The sequence below is a fragment of the Cetorhinus maximus genome, chromosome 4 (genome assembly GCF_964194155.1).
Source record: "Cetorhinus maximus chromosome 4, sCetMax3.hap1.1, whole genome shotgun sequence".
In the NCBI taxonomy this organism is placed as follows: domain Eukaryota; kingdom Metazoa; phylum Chordata; class Chondrichthyes; order Lamniformes; family Cetorhinidae; genus Cetorhinus; species Cetorhinus maximus.
The window spans coordinates 44884424-44905167 of NC_135882.1; the positions used below are offsets into that span (position 1 = coordinate 44884424).

At 40.5% G+C, this 20744-nt stretch overlaps 1 protein-coding gene across 14 annotated transcripts in view; it reads left to right on the forward strand.

Annotated features, from left to right (window-relative positions):
* Positions 1-20744, forward strand: part of clasp2 (cytoplasmic linker associated protein 2) — a 570512-nt gene that overhangs the window by 437178 nt on the left and 112590 nt on the right. For all 14 annotated transcript variants that reach the window (XM_078540120.1, XM_078540106.1, XM_078540107.1 and 11 more), the window contains 3 exons: positions 6015-6178; positions 9806-9884; positions 12941-13084. In XM_078540120.1, the coding sequence (XP_078396246.1) occupies positions 6015-6178; positions 9806-9884; positions 12941-13084 (387 nt within the window). The remainder of the gene's footprint in view (positions 1-6014; positions 6179-9805; positions 9885-12940; positions 13085-20744) is intronic.

Below are 20744 nucleotides of genomic sequence, written 5' to 3' on the forward strand. Positions count from 1 at the left end.
GCCTCCACAGCATCCAGCAGTTGCTTGAGGGACCCGTCATTAAACTGGGGGGGCGGCTGCAATCTTTTTCCCTTTGCTGGCCATGTCTCCCGAGCAGTGGTGGTGAGCTGATAGTGATGAGCTGGCAGCTGCCTTTTAAACATGGTGGCCGGTGTGATGCAACGGCAGGGTGATGGTGGGAGGGCGAATGAGAGCCCGCCTGCCACGGAAACGGCGCGTTTCCCGGGAATGCATAACTAATAAGGCAGGCTTGGGACAATACGGTGTGAAAACCCGCCATCACGGCCAGCGGATTAGTATGGAGGACTTTGCAGGGTCGACATGGCTTGGCGTGCCATGGTCGACGCCATGTGGCCTGACTAGTTTCATTATTCCTTTTAGGCTTTGTAACAGTTTGAAAGAATTGGATGACTTGCTAGGCCATTTCAGAGGGCATTTAAGAGTCAACCACATTGCTGTCGGTCTGGAGTCACATGTAGGATGGCACATTTCCTTTCCTAAAGGATATTAGTGAACCAAATGGGTTTTTACGACAATCGACAATGGTTTCATGGTCTCCATTAGACTGGCTTTTAATTCCCAGATTTATTAATTAAATTTGAATTCCACCAGCTGCCATGGTGGAATTTGAATCACATTAGCCTGGGCCTCTGGATTACTGGCCCAGTGACATTATCACTACGCTACTGCCTCCCATCTTCCCATTTATTTTGTGGAAGAATATACTTGTGCTAAATTCATCATCCTTCATTTGACTGTCATTTGGAGATTTTGATATGAAAAACTGCATTCCTGCCTTTGCTGGTCAACCAGCTTTTTGTTGTTGTTCATTCATGGAATGTGGGTGTCGCTGGCTAGGCCAGCATTTATTGCCCATCTCTAATGACCCTTGAAAAGATGGTGGTGAGCTGCCTTCTTCAAGTGCTGCAGTCCATGTGGTGTAGGTACACCCACAGTGCTGTTAGGGAGGGAGTTCCAGGATTTGGACCCGGCGACAGTGAAGCAACGGTGATATATTTCCAAGTCAGTGTGGCTCGTATATTTGGGCAGAATTTTATGGTCTCTTACAGATGGGCAGGGGTGGGCGCGTCGGGCTGTAAAATTCCCAGAATGGGCTTCCCACCACCTGCCTTCAACCTGTCTGCAATTTTACATGGGGTACTTGAGGTCTATTCCCTCACCAGATTGAGGTCCTAAGCTGGCCACCTAAGGGTTGCTTCCCTTCAGCCTCAACTTTGAGGCTGGTGGCAGCTGAGTTTGGGGCAGCCCAGCAAGTCACCCTGCTTAGGCCTTGAGCAGGAAGGGGGACGCCTTTCCCCTTTCCACATTGAATATCCTCCCCAAACCCCCAACTCCCACTGGTGCACCCTCACCCCTGGTGTCTCCACCAAAACGCCCGTTCCCTGGTGTGACCCCCACCCTGTGTGTGTGCCCCAACACCCCCCGCCTCCCTGTCCCACTGCCAAATCCCCAGCTCCCCACCCTGCCACCAGATCCCCCATACTTACCTGGCCCTGGACTCAGGCTTAGAATCTGGGGATATAGAATTAGATTGACCGCCAGCGCTCTGAGGCAGGTCTTCCACCTGAGTGAGGGGTGTAAGGTCCATTTGTAGCAAATTAACACTCCTAATTAGCTGAGGGGCTACTGTGATGAGCGGGAATGCGTTCCCCGTCGATTCCTCAGGTGGCGGAGCAGGAAACCCTGCTATTTGAAAAATCCTCCCCTTGGTATTACATGATATGTATGTGGTCCTGAAGTGTTAATTTTATCCCCAAGTTGTACACAATTTCATTTGCGACGGGAAATTACTACACCTTTCTATGTACCTTTGCATTAGTCTTAGTTGGAATTTATATCAGATAAACATTAAATATTCTCTCTTTTCATTTATGGACTAAATGTATGTGACCTGACAATTTGTGTCTTTTGGAACATGTGCTATTTCCAATTAAAGATGAGAAAAATGGATGTTGAAAACATTTTGAACTGTTACATCATCAAGGAAGGAATTTTTCTACCAAATTCATTGCCTACACCTTGTGCCAATCTGTAAAAGATTATTTTTGATGTCTGGAAGCCTGCTACTTGACTCACTTCTATCAACCATTATTGTCTACACCTTGCAGCAAGAATTTCATCCCAGTTAGAAATATTTCCTTGATGTGTTTCCTTATGGTATGCTAATAGAAATAATGGAAGAAGATCAATTATCTGCTTGGTAGAGAATGTCTTAATTATTCTAATGGAAACATCTCCTGTAATTTGTGTATCTCCCAGTAAGTCTTTGTGTGTTCAGTTATGGACCGTGAGTATATAGTTTGGTGGTTGTATTCATATTTGTAGTCCAAAATTTTTGCACGCGGCCTCCTGTGATGATCAGTGTTAGATGGGGTATACAGAACTGAAACAAGCCATTCACTGTTGTCTGTGTATCAAATGTATGCTTTTTCCTAACCCTCAATTGTCCTATGTCTTAGTTCATCCATGGAGTCTCTCTAGTGTTTAGTTTGTTTTTTCCTCTTCGCGGAATATATTTACCCTGTACTCTGTTGAACACAGTTTTAACTATTTCCCGTTGTTGTTCTACATCCATGTTCGCCAATATTGTTGTCCATTTTATTTTTGCCAAGTTCTATTCTCAGATTCTCAAAATCAGCTTTGTCCAATCTATTAACCTGGTTTTCATCATACTTAGGACCTTCTCTATTATCATATTAAAGCAAATTATATTATGGTTGCTATTTCCTAGATGTTCCCTAACTTTTACTACTTATCTGCTCTGGTTCATTCCATATTAATAAACAGCAAATCTTCACTTGTTGGGTTTCTTACATATTGGATTAGGAAGGAATCCTTTATGCATTCCAAGAACTCCATTCCCTTATCCCCTTCACCTTCCTCTAAAGCAGTATCGGCGTGGTTTGAGATCCCCTTTCGATTATTCTGGGTTTTTTAACTAAATTCCCTCATTTGTATGTGACTTCCTTCCTCCATTCCCTTCCATTATTAGATGGTCTGTAGACTACACCTGTTGATGTGATTGATCCTTTATTTTCTTTTATCTCAACCATGTGGTTTCTGCTTTTGTTTTGCTGATAACTGTGTCCCTTTTTTCTGATGTCATTATGTTATTCCTAATAAGTCCAGCTACCCCCCCCCACCCCTGCTCCTCCTTTTCCCCCTCCATCTTTTAAAAATATATTTTCAGTTGCTCTGTTTAATTTCCGGTCCTGATTTTTCTGCAGCCGTGTCTCAGTAATTCCTACTTTGTCTGGTTCCCCCAACCATTATTGCCTCCAGCTTCTCAGATTCATTACAGACACTGTGTGCATTGATGTACAGACATTTTAACTCATTTTTAATAGGATTCCCTTTTGTTTTATGTTTAACCATCTCATTAGACACTTGTTCGATAACTCTCTGTTTATTCCCTTATCATCAATGTTGCCCCTTCTTGAACTCTTTCTCATGCTCCCCTTCCCTGTTTTGTTAACATTTAGGCTGCCTAAGCTTGTGTTGAGTTGGAAGAGATTTCATGGCATATTATCGTATTGAGTGTCACAAAAACCTTTTATGACAAGGATAATGTTCTCTTTCCTTACCAGTTCACTGAGTATGTGGAAAGTTCTGTTTTTTAAGGAAGAATTCACTTTATCAGCTAAGCAATTTTGCGGCTTTGCACCCTCTACCTCTCCTGTCAAAGAAAATCAGTGCATGAATTTTAACCACACTCTGATTAGGTTTTTTTTAAACAGATTTGAAAAATGATTTATTATCACTTTGGAAATACTAATTAGGTTTCTTGGAGAATGGCTGAAAATGAAAAGCTCACCTTTTTAAAATATAAAGTGGATAATAGTTGGGCATGTAACGTTATTGCATGAGCACTTTGCCAGATCTGTTTGACAGAGCTGGGGTTCAAGTTTCTTCAGACTTTATCCGGACCCTTTTTTTTGATAGACTGAGTTTATGTAAGTAAGTAAAATTGAGGTACTGAATTCCACAGCAGTTGCGTACATTGGCTTTGCAATGTTCTGTGTTTACTGAGTGTTGGGTCAGTGGCAAACATTTAGAGTCTCAGTAAACATTTAGTATTAACTATGCATTCAGGGGCATGTATGTATTGGTGGTTTGCTTAGAAAGGATGATGAAAAATTGAGGATTATTAAGATGAGGGGTTGGAATTTTTTTTGGCCTGTAGGAACTGTTGAAAATCCTGAAGTTTTATGCTATGAACTTAATGCAATGACTTATGCATTCTAAGACAAACCATGCAATGCTGTTACTGTTGTTTCTTTACAATTCATTTTAATGGTTTATGGCATGCACTGCTTTATATCTTACACTATCCCTCCATTTTCTGTTAGATTTACTTTTCTTTTCAGATTCATTTTCATTTGTGTATTTTTAAAGCTCTATCACATGCTCTCCCTGTTGGTGAATAACTGAAATTATTTTAAGCACAACCTAAGTATTTGGATCATCAGTGACAGAATTCTGTATTGGTTCTGTGTTACTGCTATTATTCTGCTAGTAATGATACCTTAAGACATTCATGCAGTTATTCCATCAGCTGTGGGCCTTCTCAAATTTATAAAATAAATGCACCTAGTCAGCAGTGTGATCTCATTTCCACCTTGGTATTAAAATGTACGTTATTTATAAACACAGTTCAAATTTATTCCTATGCAATAAAATTAATGATTAAATGCAAAAATCTACTATGACTGAGCAGATGTGGGGGGGGGGAATTGTATTTCACTACAAATGTCACAACATGATTCTGGTGTAACAACTGTTATGAATGTTTTTGTATAATTTTAATTCATTGGCTGTAGTGAAGTATTACGCAACCACATAGAAGGCCGTACTTTCAGATTTTTCCTTGCAAGAACATATAGCCAGATCTTCCATTGGAGTGTTGTTAAAATTTATTAAATGTGTAGCGTGATGTGCACTCCACAGACCCAAGTGGATAATACTTGGGTATATAATCCAACATTAGGAATAAGTATGCTTCCCAGGCGGCTAATTTTCTATGTTACTCTGCAGCAATTGTGAGCTTTGCTTCCCTCATAATTTTAACAAGATGCCATACTAAGTTTAACTTGTCTAAACTAAGTTTAAAAAGTTCCCAGGTGCTCTGGCTTAGTCAGTGAGATATACAGACAATTAAAATCCTAAACTCACTCCCTGGCCTAAGCTGAGTTAGGTGATCTGGTCCAGATTGATAGAACTTCAGCAATGCCAGGATAAGGAGTGCAAAGACCTGCTCCTGGATATTACTTGTTGACATCTGCTGAAAATGCATGTGTAGGGGTACTAGGATGTGGGAAAAAAAACACGATGCCTCATCCTGTCAAATAGCCTACTGTCAAAGGCACACACTTAAATTGTGACTACTTCAAAGAGAGTTATCAGAACCTGTACCTGTGGGACAGTGCTCCAATATGGTGTCAATGTCTTTAGAGGAGAGGGAAGAAAATTGATTTTATTTTTAGAAGATAGAAAACAAGTTCCTTGCAAGTGCAATAAGCTGACTGGATATTTTTTAAACTTGGTTTTGCACCATGCTGTATTTATAATGCACAAACACACAACCCACACGTGCAACTATCTTTCGGAAGTGGCCTCAGATCTGCATGGCTTTCATGCTAAAGTAAGGACTGTGACTCTGATGACACTGCTCACCCAAAATCACTTTGCATTGTGGCTGTTTAACAACACAAATGAGAGAGAAAATTTCAAATTTAAACTGACTTAAATTGGGAAACAATGTTCTTAGCATCAGTTAAAATTATAAAGCCTTCTAAATATTGCAGTTGCATGAAAATTTGAGTCTAATAATCTGCAAGAATCTAAGAAAAAGTATATATTATTTCATACACATGCAAATTTTCCTAGTTTTCTGCTTGTCTTCAAAAATTGGCATCTGCTGAATTCATTGAAATTATTATTTAAGTGTAAGACTTGCTGCAAAATCATGACCATTGTTATGTCCGTATTTTCAGGTTTTCAGTATGTTTTTGGAAACACTGGTTGACTTCATTCATGTCCATAAAGAAGACCTTCAAGACTGGTTGTTTGTTTTATTGACTCAACTATTGAAGAAAATGGGTGCTGATTTGCTTGGTTCTGTACAGGCAAAGGTACAGAAAGCACTTGATATTGCAAGGTCAGCATTTCGTGGCAAATGTCACAAGTTTTATTCTCCACATAATTTGTTTCTAAATAAAATTGGACTTATTTAAAGTAAATATGTGTTTTAGGAGTTTGTCTTTATTTTCTATTCAATTCTGTAAAGTAGAAAACGTCTTTTATACACTTCGTTCTCTACTTTGTGCAGCTTTATATTCATGTTTCAAATTTAGGTGACCTAATTGGCTGCCAGAAATTAGGGATTTGGCATGAAGCAATGCAAAGAATTAAATGTTTATTGGGCACTTGGATCAAATGGTATACACCATAGTCATTGGAAGTTAAGCAAAAAATAGTTGTGGCTCTGGCTATTAGTCTATTTGAGTGTAAATACAGGAATTTAGTGAGGACAGCAAATGCTGTTGAAAAAGCAGTGAGACATAAACCTTGAATTTGTAGAGCATTTAACCAATTGCTGGCAGTGAATTTTCAGGGGCTATATTTTGATGAGCCCAAGCTGCTTAAAGTTTTTAAAGAAGATTATGGAGTTGGTGGAAGATGAGCTAGCTGTGAACTGGTGAATCAATGGGAAAGTTCTGATTGAGGAAGGGGTGACCATCCATTTGGAGATCCACAGAGAATTGTGCAAGTATATTCAGAAGTAGTTTAAGAGGTTCCCAGTGTGGCACATTGAAATTCCAGAGTGACACCAAATGAGGAAAATAACATTTCCTGTTTGCCTGGACTTCCTTATTTTTGAGCTACTTTGAGATTCTTCTCAGCTTACATTTTAATTCTCTTCCTGACCGTGTGCTGTTCACAATTCTAATTATTAGTGTGTATGTTTGCATTTACTTGTCAGTTCTAGTGTGTACTGACTCATTCCAATGATATCTACTGGACTCATTTGCCTTCTAGTCCATGACATGCCTTACATACAATTGAGTGGACAACACCACTTGATCACTCCATCTGATGGCCCTTAATAAAAGGGGTAGTGCCGTTAGGAGTTTGCCACCATTGAACAAAATTATTTATTCAGAATGACAATTTGTTGGTTGTGTTTGAACAACATTTAAATAACACATTGCCTAGAATAGGATATCCAGCAATGGCTTAGAAATTCAGACATATGGCACCTCTTTATTTGGATGTGAAATTGCCTCCAATTTGGCAGGTAGGAAATTCATGAGTTTCACAAGCCAGAGTATGCTGCCATTTTGGTAAAGGCCAAATAATCAACATGCCTGAAACAGACTGAAGGTTCTGATAGCTGCCTGAGAGCCCCACTGCAAGAATGATTTGCCCTGAGCCAGCCAGCATGGTCTGCACGCAGGAAAAACAGCTATACCTAAAGGTAATTTTAAAAATAGATTTAGCTAAATGTGATGCTAGCAGATCTGATAACTCCAAATCCAATCGCTCATTCTTCTCAACACAATCAGCCCACTTTCTCACTGCAAATGGTGCAGCAGCCCAATTTTAAGTTAAGCTTCACCAGCAGCTCTGCACAGCTCAATGGGCTCGAGGCCCAAGGGCTAACAGTATGTACTACTCTGTCTCAGCATTCAGGCACAGGTACCCAAACACTCAAAATTAGACAAGTTCAAATTTTGAAGCTGGTGGTTCCTGGTTAGGGACTGCAAAGAACAGTGGCATAGTCTTTTCATTTCTAGGGCCTGTGTTTAGACTCCGCCTAAGTCTTTGGCTGGAGTTTTCTTCTTTTGTGCTCATCATTCTCTGGTTTTCCTATCCATTAAAATAAACATTGAAAAAATTACAAGTTGATGAATGCACAACCTCTGGCCTTTTGTCTCTGACAGCTCAGTAAAATTGACTCGAGCACTCTCAACTCAGTTTATACCTAACACAGACTTCTAGTTCAAAATTAGTCTGAAATCTTCAAAAATTGGTATTTTTCACTTGGTACATGTGGGTAGCTGGTTTGACAATTCAAAATGTCACTTTGGTGCTGGAGTTAAATCACAATGGAAAAGATAAAAAAAGGATTGTTTTCCTTCGAACAGAGGAGGCTGAGGGGTAACCTAATTGAGGTGTACAAAATTATGAGGGGCCTAGGTAGGATAGACAGGAAAGACATGTTTCCCCACGCTGAGGGGTCAATTGTCAGGGGCATAGATTTAAGGTAATTGGTAGAAGGATTAGAGGGGACATGAGGAAAACTTTTTCACCCAGAAGGTGGTGGGTTTCTGGAATTCACTGTCCAAATTGGTGGTTGAGGCTGAAAGGCTCAACTCATTTAAAAGGTACCTGATCTGCACCTGAAGTGCTTTAACGTGCAAGGCTATGGACCAGGTGCTGGAAAGTGGGATTAAAATGAACTAAATTAAAATGAAATTTTCTCTTTTTTGGTCGGCACCAACAGAATGGGGTGAATGGTCTCTTTCTGTGCCGTAACTTTTCTATGGTTCTATATCAGCTGTGCTTGTTGCCAAGATTTCAACATTCCTCATCAGCAATATATCTGATCTTGCCTAGAAGTTTCATATTGAACAGATAAGTCCCCTGCATTTTTGAAGGTGAAGAGTTATCAATTTGTTACTTAGTAGTACAGAACTTGAATATTGCTGAAAGAGAGACATGTTGCTAAAGCTTTTCATCTTGCACTCATTAGGACAAATGCAAGCATGCCAAATTTCAAATGCTTAGCAATTTATACCACAGGAGAAAAGGGGTGCTGATTTGTTGGCAAGTCGACTGATTGGCCAAGGTATTACCAGGGGGAAACCAATTGGGAACTGGAGGCTCCCATGCTTCCAGGTAATTTAAATAAAGGTACAAGGCTTGAACATATAACTTTTATTTGCAGAGTACGGGTCCCTGTGTATAAATGTAGACTTTATTCAACCAGCCTACGCTTGCAAAACTCAAAACAAAATATCTGCTGTTAGATGTGATATTGCAATTGGGCAGCACTTGCTGAATAATCCTGAGTGCGCTAATAGCTGCACAAATAACCAATTTAAGACAATGTCAAATCTGTAACATGGTTCATTTGCACTTGCTGGAAGCGGTATACAGCCATTAACAAGGACCCGTACTCCATCAAAAGGAATATGTTCAAGCCTTGCACCTTTTTAAGATTATTCAAAAGAATAGGGAGCCCATAGCTCCCTGTTTCTTTCTCCGTTGGCAATGCCTCAGCCAACCAATCAGCACCACTTTTCTCCTGTGGTATAAATTGTGATCGCTTGAAATTTGGCATTCTACCGTTTGTCCTGATGAGTGCAAGATGAAAAGCTTTGGCAACATGTATTTCTTTTCTGCAATATTCAAGTTATCAGTTTCCTTTTGCATTGATTTCAAATGGCAGCTTGTTACCAACACTATGCTTCTTACAATGTGGAATGATTATCAGCTTGAGACTGCTTGACTGGCAGCACAATGGTACATTTCCATAGTGAAAAGATTGGGAATTCCATAGAAATGTTAAAATCCAGCCTTTAGATGGCAAAATATAATGCAATTGAGCTATTGTAGCCAAATGCTTACACTGCAGCCACAGGAGCTATCACCTAATATGTCGTCAACAACCTCCCCAGAAAACACAAGATAATTTTAGGGAAAGTGTTTCAGTATGGACAAGCACTAAAGTTGGATAAATGTCAATGAGCTAACAATGTTTTTAAAAATTAATTTGCAGAGAGTCTTTCCCTAATGACCTGCAGTTCAGTATTTTAATGAGATTCACTGTTGATCAAACGCAGACTCCAAACTTGAAGGTTAGTTGTGTATACGTACAGAACCAATATATTTAGCAACTGTAATCTTAGGATATGCTTTGATAACTTTGTGGAATTTTTTTTTAATTTTCCAAGTTCTTTCTGCCTTTCATTTGAATGAACTTTCTCACCCCACCCACCAGTAAAGGAAATGCCACTCTTAGTGTTCAGTTTGTTTTCTTTTACTGTCAATTTCTGATCTCTTACAGATCTTGACAAAGCTAAATTGAAAAACAGAAGACTCCCTATTTTGATCCTTTTCACTCCTGAAAATATGGATCTGTTTCTATATCCACTTATTAATTGTGTCACCATGAAGTATGTTACACTAGTTCTGACACAAAATAATAATGTATCTGGAACCTGCGATTTTTGAAAAAGTACTCTTAATTAAGAATTGCTTCATCCTGGACAGGGAATCGGAATGAGGGTGCAACATTTGGAAGGATAAACAAGGTAATCAGGAGGAAGCGGTGGCATATTGGCAATGTCACTGGACTAGTAATCCAGAGCAGCTGGTGGAATTTAAATTCAATAAATCTGGAATTGAAAATTAATGATAGTCATCAAAACCCTTGTCCTTACCTAGTCTGACCTACATAGGAATCCAGACCCACAACAATGTGGTTGACTCTTAAATGCCCCCTGAAATGGCCTAGCAAGCTATTCAGTTGTACCAAATCACTACAAATTCAAAAAGGAATGAAACAGGACAGACCACCCAGCATCGACCTAGGCACTGGGAGGGACAACCACACACCCAACCTTGTAAAGTCCTCCTTACTAATATCTGGGGGTTTTTGCCAAAATTGGGAGAGTTGTCCCACAGACTAGTCAAGCAACAGCCTGACATATTACTCACCAAATCAAACTTTACAATGTCCCAGACACCACCACCATCATCCTGTCCCACCAGACAGAACCACCAGAGGTGGCTGCACAGTGGTGAACAGCCAAGAGGGAATTGCCCTCCAGACTCCATTGACTTCAGACCCCATGAAGTTTGATGGCATCATGGGCAAGGAAACCTCCTGCTGATTATCACCTACCACCTCCATTCAGCTGATAAATCAGTACTCCTCTGTTGAACACCAATTGGAAAAAGCACTAAGGATGGCAAGAGCACCGAATGTACTTTGAGGAGAATGACTTCAATAACTATCACCAAGATGGCCCAGGAGTACCACTACTGACCAAGCTGGCTGAGTCCTGAAGGACATAGCTGCTAGATTGGGCCTGTGGTCAGTTTACGCTGTTTAATTGACTACCTCGATGGTGCTGGCAAACCACTTCCTGTTTGTTTTCCTTGAAATGCTGCACCCCTCAAGTTGAAGAACCAAGTCACTGGAAATTTTTCTTCCTTTCTTACTCTCCCTCACTCCCCAGCAAAATAATGAATTCTTCTGCCTCAATGAATCTTTTGAAGAGGGATGCTATTGTTACACATTCAACATTCAAACTAGCTGAATAGGCCAGATTATAACCACAATTAGAGGTTTTAATTTCAACAACTGAATCTGTTGACAATCAACAGATTTTTATTGCATATGGCTATCAAACTAAAAAGATTAATAGCAGGTAATGGATTTGACATATGGATTAGCCATGATCTTGTTGAATGGTGGATCAGGCTCAGGGGGCTGAATAGCCTATTCCTATTTCTGTGCATGAAACTGGAAATTTATTGTAACTATTACTCAACAAAATTTGCTTTTGCAAGGGTACAGACATGAATAAGTGAAGGCAGATTCATCACTGCCTCATGAGAGCAGAGGTTTTATGAAAGCAGAGAGTGATGGTAGAGGAATGTTTCTGTGACTGGATGTCTGTTTCCAATGGGGTTCTGCAGGGCACGGTGCTGGGCCCTTGCTGTTTGTGGTGTACATAAATGATTTGGACTTAAATGTAGGGGGGATGTTCAAGAAGTTCGTGGATGACATCAAAATTGGTAGGGTGGTAAATAGTGAGGAGGATAGCCGTAAACTGCAGAAGGATATCGATGGACTGGTCAGGTGGGCGTAGCATTGGCAAATGGAATTCGATCGGAAAAGTGTGAGGTAATGCACTTTGGGAGGGCTAACAAGACAAGGGATTACACTATGAATGGTAGGACACTGTAAAGTACTGAAGGTCAGAGGGACCTTGATGTGCATATCCACGGATCTCTGAAGGTAGCAGGGGAGGTAGATAAGATGGTTAAGAAGGCATATGGGATACTTGCCTTTATTGCCGATGCATAGAATACAAGAGCAGGGATGTTATGCTGGAACTGCATAAAACACTGGGTAAGGCCACAACTGGAGTACTGTGTGCAGTTCTGGTCACATAGGAAGGATGTGATTACACTGGAGAGGGTGCAGAGGAGATTTACCAGCATGCTGCCTAGGTTGGAGGGTCTGAGCTATGAGGAAAGATTGGATAGGCTGGAGTTGTTTTCCTTGGAGCAGCGAAGGTTGAGAGGGGACCTAATAGAGGTGTATAAGATTATGAGGGGCATAGATAGGGTGGATGGGAAGGCACTTTTTCCATTAGTAGAGGGATCAATAACCAGGGGGCATAGTTTTAGGGTAAGAGGTAGAAGGCTAAGAGGGGAGTTGGGGAGAAATTTTTTCACCCGGGGGTGGTGGGAGTCTGAAACTCTCTGCCTGAAAGGATGGTTGAGTCAGAAACTCTTGTAACATTTAAGAAGTATTTAGATATTCACTTGTGTTTCCATAGCCTCCAGGGCTATGGGCCAAGCACTGTAAAATGGGATGAGCTTTTTCTTTTTTTGACCAGCGCAGACACGATGGGCCGATTGGCCTCCTTCTGTGCTGTAAACACATGAGTCTAAGTCTAAAGTGGATAAAGTAGAAAGGGAGAACTAACAATGATAAATAAAGTGTCAGGACATCTTGGTTTTGCTCTTATAACTAACTTTGAGCTCCCCTTCATAGTTCCTGAATTCATGTTTATTAGTAATAGTACAGTAACATGTTCTTGGTTTTAATTTTGCTTTCCTCTTGGACATGAAGCCATAATTTACACAATGCCATCTGTTTATGTCTGAACTATAGGTGAAAGTTGCTATTTTGAAGTACATTGAAACGTTGACTCTACAGATGGACCCTGCAGATTTTGTAAATTCTAGTGAAACACGTCTGGCAGTATCACGGATCATTACCTGGACAACTGAGCCAAAAAGCTCTGATGTGAGAAAGGTACCTATTTTGGCTGGTTTTTCATATGTGATTTGGCTTTGTACTACCCAGTAGATTGAATAATTGAAAGAAACTGTATTCCATTATTTGTTATCCTGCCACGATTGTCAAAGCAGATAAAAATGGCGTATGAGAAATCAGTTAGTTTATTCGTGAACTGGAATATCAGATGACAAAATGATGATCGAACGATTGAGACTTCTAACTCTTTAAAATAGTTGGGGAAATCGAACCAAGACAAAATGTTTTACTTTGCATAATCTTTAAGTGCCAAAGAATGTGGTAATAAGGTAACAGCAAATCAAGTGCTGTAAGACTAATAACCTGCTAAAGGGATACTAACATAATATAAAAATTAGAAGCAGAAGTAGACTATGTGGCCCCTCAAGCCTGCTCTGCATTTCAATAACATCGTAGCTGATCTTTGACCTCAACTCCACTTTCCACCCAATCCCCATATCATTTGATTCCTTAAGCGTCCAAAAATCTGTCTCAGATTTGAATATACTCAACAACTGAATATCCACAGCCCTGTGGGTAAAGAATTCTAAAGGTTCACAACCCCCATGGGTGAACAAATCTTTCCTCATGTCAGTCCTAACTAGCCATGCCCTTATCCTGAGACTAGGAACTCCAACTTTAGACTCCAGCACGGAAAGCTGCATCTCAGCATCAACCCTGTCAAGCTGTCTCAGAATCTTATGTATTTCAATGCAATCACCTTTCATTCTTCTAAGCTCCAAAGAGCATACACCCATTTGATTCAACTTATCCTCATAGACGATCCTCATCCCAGGAATCAATCTAGTGAACCTTGCTTGCAGCACCTCTCAAGCAAGGACATCCTTCCTTAGGATGCTGTGATCCCCATAGAGATCAATAACTTTCAAAAAAGAAATCTTAACTTCCAGTTGATCGCTGAAAGATTTCACATTTTACGATTTCAGTGTAATAAACAGACTAAAAGCACTAATGACTAAACACTATTTTTGTAGGCAACTTGTACTTTAAACTGCAGAGCAGAATTTTCCAGTTTTACTTTTAACACAACCCCTAAACCCACTTCACAGTATACTTTATACTGTCTCTTAAGTAATCATTTGATTTTCCAGGACCCAGTCCAAAGTGATTCTAAGCCCTCAAGGGTTTACTTCCATTACTTTCCCAGCCTGGTAACTTTTAAGCACAGAACTATCTTTACAGTGAGGGTTTTTCCTTGCAATTCTCCTTCTAGCGTAAACTAGGTGTATCTTCTAGCCTCACTCGAAATCCTTATCTTTTCAGTTGGAGCACAAGCTCCCACCCGCATTCCTGTGTGGTGAACCATAAAGACTTTCGGCCTCTAGTTATTCCCTCTCTCCCTGATCCTGGCAGAGTGACTTGTATGAGAGTTTCCGGAATATCTTTAGGAAACCCTTGCCCTCTCAAAACCTGCCTCCACTGCAACATGAATCACATGGGCTTTGTATCCAGATTGAAATGCTAATTTGCTATCACTGAGTCTCCAACTCTCTTTTATCTCAGAAGTAAGTGGACAGTTTAAAGCATGAATGTTTACAACCTTACGTTTTCAACACCTTCCTGGGGCTTCCAGTCTAACTACTGTAAGCATAGATGCTGCTGCCATTGTCTCCAAGTGTGAATACCATCGACTACCTTCCCAGCTAAACAACCCAGTCCTCTCTTTAATTTTTAACAGCTACGTCACCCAGGCATCTTATCAGGGGGACTTCAGAACAGGCCATATGACTCCTTTCATTTTACTCTAAATTAAAGACAGTTTCCAAGATATAACAATGTCATAAACCTCATATTTATGACACCTCTCCTGTGAGAGGTGAAAAATCATTACTGAAGTGGTGAATTTTCAAAAACTCTATCCGCAATATAACAACTTATAACATTCTACACATTTTAACAATGAACTTACTTTATACGGTGCAGGCAATGTTCTTCCCCATGCTGTCATATTTTGCCATTAAACAGTCCACCTTGGGAGCATCGCACAGTTTAACCTGTATCAAGTAAACACATGTAACAGTTAAGAGTTCAAGTCCACTTTTTGTGTATGTTTCAAGTCCTTTCTCATTTAGATGGGAATTTGTTTTAGTGCTAGTATGTGTCATAATGAATCTCCTTTGTCCTGTTGCATGAATTTCAGTGTTTCCATGTCTGAGGTTAAAAATTTTCCCAATCAATTCAGCCTAGGGAATTTTGTCAAATCTGCTAATTGCAGGTAATCCCTGTGATTTTTGAATTCCATTTGGCACAAGCTGTAAATCAAAACAAAATCCTATGTCATAACTCCCCTACACGTGGCTTCAATTTGTCATATTGTTTTTCTTTAGAATCGATCTGTGAATCACTTGGTCCAGGTTCTAACACTTAATCTCCATTTCCTTTTGGTCTTTAAGTTGTTTTTATTATCCAGGTCAAGGAAAAAAATCTCAGCCAGTCGAATCATCTTGTTCCTGTTGAATTGCAAGATTACAATTCTCTTTTGCTGCTTTAATAACCGCATCAGGTCACATCGATGATCAGTCAAATAATCCTGAAACTTTTTTTTTCGCCAGTTCAGTTTGCTTTAAGTTCCTTTCCCCAATTAGCACAAATTTTGTTCAACTCCTCTCTCGCAAGAGCAATGGCTTCATCTTTCTGAAGTTTTAATTTACACTCCAAACTTTAATAACATCCTCGTAATTCCACAGTATCAGTTCTTGCTCCAGCCAAGTTATTTTGTTTGAAAGCACTGTCTCCCTTTGTTTGTCATTAGCCTGGAATGCTACTGCTGTATTTTACTTTGACACCTGTGGCAAAGGTTCTGCAGGCAAGTTTAATTCAGACAGTGTCAATTTATTTCCAGTTGCCTTTAACTCTTTGTTGTCAGTCTGAGGTTTAAACTCTTTAATCTCAGAAGCTTTTGACTCTTTGGAAACATCTTTAGTTGAAACTCTTTCGAGTTATCAACAGTCACAGATTGCAACTCTTTTCGAGTACAATCACAGTTCTTGGTTTCTGGGAGTGGGACATGAACCCACAACCCTCTGATTCAAAGGCAAGGGTGCTATGAACTGAGCCACAGCAGCAGTACTTTCTACAACAGGATTACAATCTTTCAGTTCTGCCGAAGGGTCATGAAGACTCGAAACGTTAACTGATTTCTTCTCCTCCGATGCTGCCAGACCTGCTGAGTTTTTCCAGGTAATTCTGTTTTTGTTTTGGATTTCCAGCATCCGCAGTAGCTTTTAGCTTTTTGTTTTTACAATTGTCCCTGTTTGCTTGGGTACACTGTCAGTTTCAATGAACTTGCCTGTCATCCTGGGAAATAGCAGCACTTAATCTTCAACGAGGTCATTTTTTCGTATGAAATTGACATCGCTAATAGGCAATTTGGACATCGCTCCAACAAGACCCATTGACTCAAGCACAGTTTAAATTCACTCAACACAATGGAAGAGGTAAAGAATTTTCATCAATGCCCTGTATCAATATACTTGTATTTAGCGAACTCTCTGCAGAGAAATTCACGTCTTTTGCTAACATCAGGATTTGAGCTGACCCCGTATCCCTAAAAATGACTATCTTTTTGGCGCCTTTATCAGACAAAAATGGAGTTTCTTCATCCTGAAAAATAACACCACCATAATCTTGTATATTCTGATTTACACCCACTGTAAATACATTAAGTGGTATCAGTTTGTCACAAGCTTCACTTATTGGTGCAGCAGTTTCTGGAGAAACACTAAATATGCCCACAAAAGCTACAGGCTTAACTTAACTTCCAGCAGTCTGTTGCCCCGTTTTATGGCAATAGTACACGTTGGTCTCTTCGAATCATACTTATCCTCCCTATTGTCCTTTTTACTAGTCTTAAGAAGCATCTGTCTTTTCATTTCCCCTCATGGTAATTAGTGTTCTGTTCACTATCCACTTCTATTATCTCTCCAGGTTTTCTGTGGGTTTGCAAGCAAAGGTTTGTTGCCATCTATGTTCTTGTGGGTTAATTCATAACTATCAACAATAATTACAGAATCTCACAGTGCAGAAGAAGCCCTTCGGCCCATCGAGTCTGCACCGACACGTGAGAAACACCTGACCTACCTACCTAATCCCATTTACCAGCACTTGGCCCATAGCCTTGAATGTTATGACGTTCCAAGTGCTCACCCAGGTACTTTTTAAAGGATGTGAGGCAACCCACCTCCACCATCCTCCCAAGCAGTGCATTCCAGACCGTCATCACCCTCTGGGTTAAAAAGTTTTTCCTCACATCCCCCCCCTAAACCTCCTGCCCCTCACCTTGAACTTATGTCCCCATGTGACTGACCCTTCAACTAAGGGGAACAGCTGCTCCCTATCCACCCTGTCCATGCCCCTCATAATCTTGTACACCTCGATCAGGTCGCCCCCTCAGTCTTCTCTGCTCCAACGAAAACAACCTAAGTCTATCCAACCTCTCTTCATTACTTAAATGTTTCACCCCAGGCAACGTTCTGGTGGATCTGCCTTCTTTAAATTAAAAACCTTACAGCCTTCTGGGTGGGACCTGATTCCTAAAGGAATGTCGCCTTTAAAGTCTTCCATTAACAGTATCTCCCTAAAGTTTTCACAAACCATTTGTCAAACACCAGGGGCAAAATTTTTAGCTCGGCTGGCGGGCGCGTGCCCGATCCACTCGAGAATGAAATGATGCACGTTGACGTCTGTTAAGGCCATTAAATGATCAATTAAGTTAAATTTTTCACTGCTCATCCAACCTTACGGGCGAGATGAGGTTTCCGAAAGCAAATAAAAATAAAATAAAAATTTTAAAACATGTCCCTGCTCACGTGACCGAGTCACATGAGGGGACATGTTTTATTACATTTTTAATTTCCTTATTTTTTTATATAACACTTCATCTCCCTGAGGCAGCTGGGCGATTATCAGGGAGATTATCAAGAGCGCACATGCACGAATTTTGCCCTCGCCCTCCTCCCACCGTTTGCACAGGGAGCGCTGAGCGCCATCGCTTGCGTTTCACGCTGGGGGGGCCTTAGTTGGCTCGCCAGCATGAAATTACCTTCTGGCCCCTATCACGGGCAGTGGTCGGCTTCCCGCCCGCCCCCGCCGAGCCCGCCCGACAAGGGCAAGATTCTACCCCAATTCTTTTTCTCCAGCAAATTCCACAAATGTCTAATTACGTCTCTTCCTCAGGTTTCTAAACTTTTGCCTACAAGTTTTTGGAACTAAACACAGCAGTCTTAACCGTATCATAATCTGCAGACCGTTTATCTGAGAGGGTTGAATAAACCACCAATGCTTTCCCTACTAAAACACCTCATAACAGAATTGTTCAAATTTCTCTTGACCAATGTAACTTGTAGAAATGATTTAAAACGTGACAAAATTCATTTCAGCTATTTCCTCACTGAATTTAGGCATTAGGTCAATATCCCTTGCCAAATAAAAGCCAGGAGTTAAATCTGACCCATCATCAAATCTGTCTGCTACTCCCTGTCCACGTCATTGCGGATGCTTTGTTTCTTTACTACAATCATTACCACTCCCTTTGTCTTTTGTACCATGACATCTTTGTCATTTAATCTCTCCTGCCCTCTACCCTATCCCAGACCTTCCCTTTGTACTTCCTTCCTTCTTCCCACTTTCAATGACATAAAAACCATCACATTTCTACCTTCCTTCAGTTTTGAATAAGAGTCATATTCAACTCAAAACATTAACTCTGTTTCTCTCTCCACAAGTGCTGCCAGACCCCTTGAGTATTTCCAGCACTTTCTGTTTTTATTTCAGATTTCCAGCATCTGCAGTATTTTGCTTTTATTTTAACAAGCACACAGGATGTAGGTTCGGGACTTCAATATCCGTCAGCAAGAGTGGCTTGAAAAAAAACCTCTTTCACTCCGTAATATCATTTGTGGAATCTGTGCTGCATCCCTTCAAGGCTAGTATATCCTTTCTTGGGTACAGTGCCCAGAGCTTAACACTGTATTCCAGAAGGGGTATAACTAGAGCTTTATATAACTGTAACATAACTTCTCCAATTTCTATTCAAGCCCCCTTGAGATAAAAGCCAACATCACATTTTTTAAAATTATTTATTTGTACTTGTCCACAAGCTTTTAGTGATTTTTGTACAGGGGTGCCTAAATCTCTGATCCTCGACAGTTCATAACTTCCCAGCATCAAAAAATTATTCTGATCTATTTTTCTTGGGTGACTTCACACTTTCATAGGTTTAATATAAAAATCACAGACGAATAATAAAAGCTAACTTGAGCTAAAAGGATAGATAGGAAGATTCAGTGGAGTAAATTCCTGGAAATGCCGACTATTGTTTCGGAAGCAGACTGTATTACAGGTTTAAAGAAATACTAATGCCTGTGCAATGTTTCCTATAAGATGTAAGTTGGTTCTTTTTGTACAGTTACGCACACATGTTAACTTAAAACTTTAAAGGACCCATGCATTTGAAACAAATTGCCCTTGCACTGCAAAAAAAATTAGATGGTATGTTGATGATTGTAAAGCTGGGTGTCTCACTCTAACCACTATAATTAGGGTGGTTTCAATACCTCTCTTTTGATCCTACAAAGACACAGTGAAACTGTTTCTATTTGTGATATATTTCTTACTCTGCCGAATTTTCAATTTGAATTTGATGAATTTAAGGGAGGGAAAGGGAAACCAGGCAACTATAGACATACTGGTCTAATGTCAGATGTGGGGAAGTTACTGAGATCGTAGGAACACAGGGACAATAGTAGGCCATTTCGCCCCTCATGCCTGTTCGGCCATTCAGACAATTCATGGCTAATCTGTGACCTAACTCCACATTTCCACTTTTGCTTCATATCCCTTATTAACTTTGGCTAACAAAAATCAATCAGTATTACCTGGAAAAACTCAGCAGGTCTGGCAGCATCGGTGGAGAAGAAATCAGTTAACGTTTCGAGTCCTCACGACCCTTTGGCAGAACTGAGTATAGTTAGGAGAGAGGTGAAATATAAGCTGGTCTAAGGTGGGGGGCGGGGGGAGAGAGAAGTTGAGGGTGGGGTGATTGTGGGGATAAGCAAGCAGTGATAGGAGCAGATAATCAAAAGATGTCACAGACATAAGGATCAAAGAAGTATTGAAGGTGGTGATATTATTTAAGAGAAGTGCTAATTAAGAATGGAAGGCAGGATACTCAAGGTACAGCTCTAGTGGGGGTGGGGTGGAAAGACTAACAAAGTTTTAGTTTTAGATTTAAAAATAATGGAAATAGGTGGGAAAAGAAGAACCTATATAAATTATTGAAAGAAAAAAAAAGAGGGAAAAAAGGGGGAGGGGGAGAAACGGGGTGGGGATGGGGGGAGGGGGAGTTTAAGATCTAAAGTTGTTGAATTCAATATTCAGCCCGGAAGGCTGTAAAGTGCCTAGTCGGAAGATGAGGTGCTGTTCCTCCAGTTTGCGTTGGGCTTCACTGGAACAATGCAGCAAGCCAAGGACAGACATGTGGGCAAGAGAACAGGGTGGAGTGTTAAAATGGCAAGCGACAGGGAGGTTTGGGTCTTTCTTGCGGACAGACCGCAGGTGTTCTGCAAAGCGGTCGCCCAGTTTGCGTTTGGTCTCTCCAATGTAGAGGAGACCGCATTGGGAGCAACGAATGCAGTAGACT